The following is a 6,139-nucleotide window of genomic DNA, read 5'->3' on the forward strand; positions in this document are numbered from 1 at the left end:
AAATATTTGAGGAAATCTTTGACTTCAAATAAAATATTAATTTTATTATCGCTTTCCATAAGTTTAATTATATTAATTATTACAAATAAATACAATATAAATGAATATGACTGAAAATAAGCAAATAAAAAATTTTCCATCGAAAGGAATGCAATATCCTAGAACTGATAATTTATACAAATCAGAGATAACGACTCTACTTGATCGTTGGGAAAATACCTTGAATTATATGAAGATTACTTTAATTAATCATATGACGTTACGAAGGAGCTATAAGCGATTAAAATTTTATTTGACGAAACGACATTTCATATGCAGGAACCTAATAGCTTCCTCTCGGATCGTTAAGAATTCCAGTTATGAGCCCGACTCGACGATGTCGTAGAATTCGTACCATCCGTAAACGGACATCTCATCAGAATCGAGAAGCGCATCAAACGCAAATTATTGACAAACTTTACAGCCGATTTCTTCAGCGATAACATCATCGCGACCAATCTTCTCTCGAGCGACTGCATTTTTATGACTTTTCTCCCTTCCCCAAAAAATCCAGGTCGCTCGATGTCGAGGGCAAGTCGTGTGTCTTTTCGACACCTTCACCCTTTTTCGCCTCATTTACCAACGAATGCTCTTCCCCCATCCGTAACTTATTGTCCTCGCCTCGTGCCTTGTCGCTTTCTCGATTTGGCGTGCGCTGAACAAGGCGACCGAACAAGCCACGCGTCCTCGCGGTAGGTCAGTACATCGAAACTGCTCGCGCAAACTTCCATCGATCGTTTGTCTTTGCCACGAATTGATTCCCGGCGATTTACCGTTCGATTTCTACCCTCTTTGCTCTCTTTCCGCTTGATCGATGCTCGTTGTGCCCGTCTAGTTTTGGTTTTCAGTCGATTCATTCGAGGATATACAGTCGGAGACAAAAATAAGTGGACAGGTAGTAGAAATAAGTATCGATGAAGTTTTGTTAAATACGGTTTGCTTAGACATAAATGTAAATGTTAAGTTATATGTATTTAAATGTTAATTATTATGTATATATATGTATATAGTATTATATTATATTATACTTCTAGTATATATACTACTATGTGTATGTATATGTATCTACTATCTATATTCTCTCTCTCTCTATATATATATATTACTATATACTATACAGATAATAGTATATAGTATAGTATAGTATATATAACATTATACTACTATTATGATATAATACTGTATCTACTATACCACTATATACATAAATATAGATAAATAGATAGCAGATATCAATTACTTTATATATATATATATATATATATATATATATATATATACACACACACACACATAATTTAAGTATATAACACTAATACTACTTCGATCAAACTTCGTTGATATCTGGTTTCACTACCTGTCCACTTATTTTCATTCCTGACTGTAGTATAGTTTTGGATTATTCAAGAGGAACACATGGCTATATTCTTACCACAACTTTTCAATGAGGCATTTATATATAATATTATCTTCGTTTTTGTTTACCTATAGAACATCTTAACAAAAATTGTATGAAGATTTGTGTTCAATATCAAGTTCAAATAAAAGTATTTAAGAATATCAATATCAACCTCAAACACTTATTCTAATTAATTCTTATTGTATGTTTGTACAGAAATAGATTAGAGATTTATATTCCTTATACACATTCCACGGGACAATTTACTGTATTTAATTTTCCAGTCATTAACCATCGGCACTAAAACTTTCATAGCACCTTCCTTAACCACATTAAATTAATCAGCCCAAACCCGGACACCCCTCACACAGATCGTAAAGATGGCAAATCGCAAACCTACATACGAACGTTATACCTTCCTTCGAGCAGTTCAACACGCTTCAGCGGTTCGTCAAAGCCGGAAGTATGTAGAAACCTCCGTAAGCGGTATAAAGATGCCATATAACGATCGTCGAAAGTCTACCGAACATCGTCGCGTAACAAAACCCATCGAAGCAAGCAAATTTTATGGACGATCGTTTTACGATCACGATATCACTCGGGTTCGCGAGTTAAATATCGAAATCATAGATGTCGAATCCGACACGTGATTCAACGATACGCGACAAAAGGAAACAAAAAAAAAAAAACAAAATGGAAGCCAAGCGCACTATCGTTCGAATTGAACAGGAAGCATAAAGTCTTATTGTCGCTTCTCGTTAGCACGCGATCGTTTGAAATTCGTAGCTAACTGCACGGGAAAAGAACCCTCCGCAATAGTGGCTTCGCGATTCGTCGAATATCGCAGACATGCGCCCGCCATTGGCAATAGTGAGACAGCAAGCAAAGGAGAGGGAAAGAGATGGAGCAAAGAGGGAGGGAGAGGAGAGGGTTGCTCGAAAGTGAACAGCACGTGCGTAGCAGTCATCCTGGCGCACTCGCCAGGACCGGTTCTTCCTTTTCAAACAATTTTTCTCATCCATTGACAATCGATTGCTCGTGTCTTTTATGTTTCATTAGTGGTCCCTCGTAATTTAGTTCCCCAAAGCTCGATTACCGTCCAGTGCTCAGATAACGAATCGCGTCTACGTATGTGTTTCGACTCTGGCCGCCGATAAATTTTTCAGTGGAAGGTTGAAGTACGGCGCGAATTCCGTAAAATCGCTTTGGGGCCATTGAAAAATGCAGTCGTCTCGCGAGGATCATCAGTGCTCTTACAACCGAGATCTCGGAAACAATAGTGGCTCGCGGAGGAAACTTATACTCAACGAGGAAATTCTTTTATCAATGTTCTCATGGATTAAATCAGTGATTAGTCAAGGAAAAGCTCGATTTTTTATAGTTAGACCAATTGAAAATCTCGATTATCATAAAACAAAAGCCTCCATATGTGTCTTCGTCGTGTCATTGGTCGGTGCACTCGATTCGTAGATGCTCGATTCGATGAAGAACCGTTCGAGAGATGACAGTGCGCGAGGAGGACCGGAAGAACATGAGACACAGCAGCTCATGGCCGGATTGGGCGCTACAGACGGTGAAAGTGCGCGTGGATCCGTTGTCGCGCGCCTTCACGATTATCCCAACGATTCGCGAGGGTTTGCATCCGTTGTTGAAGAGCAACTGGATCGACGAGATCGTTTTCCTCGATCATGACGGCTCGACGTCCGTCGAGACGAAACGACGATTCATGTGCAGCACCAAGACGGTCAAACAGAATGGCCACGATGAATTAGGGGAAACTTTTGAACTACGCACTCTGGTGCCTGACGTTATGAATAAAAGTTCCGGAAAAGCTATTGACGAGGATAGAAGAAGTGGTGAATGTCATAAAAATGAGTCAAAATTGCCTTCGGGACTGTGGTCCAACGAAACTGCCAAAGATTCCCGCGAAGGTAATAGAGATATGACTGAGAGAAGCAAGCCAGACTTCTATCTAGCTGACGAAGAACGTACGTCGATACCATGCCGCCAGGAAGACAATACGAATAAACCAAACTTCAGATTGGAATCCACCGATGAACCTTCCATATGTTTCACTGCACAAAACAAATACACAGAAGAATCCGAGGTGAAGACCGAATTGAAACACGAAGATCCTCTACCTTTAGAAATCATCGTAAAAATCGAATCATCCAAGCATCTGCAAAGAATTCCAAATGGAACGGAAGACAGAGAAGGCGCTCAAGTTTTGACCCAAAAATCCAACCCAAGAAAGACACCAACTCCTCAAATTGAAATAGTAGATTACGACGATATAACAAGCTTTTCCCTTATAACAGAAAGACAAATGCAACATGCTTGCCCGAAATGCACTTCGGAAGGCCAGCTTCTTGAACGCGTAGACCCATTTCGTTCGCCGGTTTCGAGCAGGAAAAAAACCGTTGGTCGGTGTCAGGATGGGAAGCCGGAAATGGTCCGTAAATATTCCGCGACGGAGGGTAAAATGAGGAACAGCTGGCGTAGAATAGGAGCGAGCGGTCTAATTGGAGGCGCCAGGAATAGGGAAAAGGAGAAGTACGCGCGGAAGAGGAACGGCAATCCGCTGTGCAGGCCGATGAACGACGTGAGGAAAGAGGCCACCCTGAGGAGGCATTACTATCCGGAGGGAGGCTGGGGCTACGTGATCGTGACTTGTTCTGCGCTCGTCCATTTCCTCGGGATCGGTTTGCAGTTCGCGGCGCCTGGCAGTTGGCATCTAACCGCCGAAGTAAAGTTCCATCAGCCCGCCCTTCACAGCGCAGGTAAGATATCTCTCGTCTTATAGAAGGTGGAAACAACGTGATGAGATAGAAAAATTTGTCAGTAGTTAGAATTTAGGAATTTTTAATTATTCTATTCTCCTGTGTTAAAGCGACTTATCTACCTATATCCTTTCAGTTTGTAGTAAATTTGATGTTCATAGCATTAGTTACTTAATTACTAATTAATTAGCACCTACAAATTAAACCTTAATCCATACACGTGAAGATTAAGCTTCAACAGACTATTACATTATGCAGAGCTTCCTATTTGTACGATCTGTGACCCTCAGATTTTTAAACCTTCTAAATAACAATCCGTCCCAATCAAAAATTAGGTTAATATGGTAGAATGGCTATTATGCAAAATATGTCTTATCTTGTTGAATAAATATTGGCCAGTTCTAGGAAAGCTTTCATTACGAGATTCATAACTTTATGATTTAATCAGATATAATTCTTCTGTGATACAATTAAAAAGTCAGACTCACAGAAATTGTGTAACATGATGAATGTTCTGCTTAAAAAAGTCATTCTTGTTACGAACTCTCCGATTGGTAATCCTACTTTATGCTTCATTTTACAACCTCGATATACAACTTCCAGCAAGTATACTTTTGCTGGAGAAATATGTCAAGTTTAATTGGACGTTACTTAATTGAACCAGACAGTCGTTTATCTTAATCGGAAGTTCGACTTTTCGAATCGACGATAATCGCAGAATAGCGGTCGAAAAGAGTTTTAGCCGCGTGAATTCGGGAGCTGAGCAATCGGTTGATTGCGCTAAGTGAAAACCTTGTTCGAAGATACGATCGAGCGGCGTTCATAAATCAAATGGTTTTTACGCGGTCGTTTTTTTCCCACGGTTCGAGCCGGCGCCAATGATCGTCGCTGATCGTTATGTACACGCGGGTATAGGCTCTCGAGAGACTGTTAGCTCCGAGATGCGAAATTACCCTTTGAGGCTTCGCGATAAGGAATGCCGACAGGTGCTTGGTCTGACTGGTAGATAGGTTGTTGTTGGGACTGGGCAATTTAAGATACGTTGAGTCATGTTTTCGTTAGGGTGATCTTGTCGAAGTATCGATGCGAGGAATGTTCATCGAGGGAGCTTTGAAGTTAAAATTTGAAAGCATCGAGTGCGTTTTCACTGGTGCGATCTTCTCGAAGTACTCATTGGTAAGTTTCGAGTTGAAATTTGAAATCATTCAGATGGGAATATTGCAACTTTTCAGTTAAAAATTGTATTGGATGGCCGTGCATTTAAATATGCTTAAGCGAAATAAAATGGCAACTTCGTTCTTACCTTAAAACGAAGAGGGCTCGAGTTAAAAGACAAATAGTGGCATAAACAACTCGTTGATCCAATCAACGGTTCTCAAAACCCCGTTTTAATAACCACAAGTCAACTGTTACGAACGATCGTTTGTTTTCGCACACACTCTTTACACCCCTTTAACTAAATTTAAATACCAACTCGCTGGCTCAGCAGGTCACTTGTCGCGCTATCGGAGATTCGGGCAATGAATTGCCGTGAGTGGTCAATAATTCCACTGGTAATCAACTTATCTCGACACTCTTTTCCAAAACGGAGATACGGAACGCGTCGTATCAGTTTGTCCAAGGTGATTCTCATATCGCGTGAAAAAAATACTGTAGCTTCGTTTTTCAGGTTTCTCAATTTTGCTGCATGCAAATGAAACATCTCGCTTCGTTAACGATGTTGTGTACAATATTTCAGACAGTGAGATTGCGTATCTGATTCCACGAATACTGGTTAGGAGTAAAAGAAATAAAAAAAAGAAGAAAAGCGAATAAGAATGAGGAGGAATAAAAAACAAATTCTTGTAGTATTTTTTGAAAACGTAATCGTTGCTCAACGATCGTAAAAAGCAGGACCAACTATGTGTTGCGATCGGCGCAT

At 40.1% G+C, this 6,139-nt stretch overlaps 1 protein-coding gene across 1 annotated transcript; it reads left to right on the plus strand.

Moving 5' to 3' along the window:
- The first annotated feature begins 2,939 nt into the window (after positions 1-2,939).
- LOC122568083 lies at positions 2,940-4,241 on the plus strand. The gene has a single exon (XM_043727427.1). It carries the CDS (start codon positions 2,940-2,942, stop codon positions 4,239-4,241), a length of 1,302 nt encoding a protein of 433 aa, XP_043583362.1.
- Positions 4,242-6,139: the final 1,898 nt, after the last annotated feature.

Source organism: Bombus pyrosoma, linkage group LG1 (genome assembly GCF_014825855.1).
Source record: "Bombus pyrosoma isolate SC7728 linkage group LG1, ASM1482585v1, whole genome shotgun sequence".
Classification (NCBI taxonomy): Eukaryota; Metazoa; Arthropoda; class Insecta; order Hymenoptera; family Apidae; genus Bombus; species Bombus pyrosoma.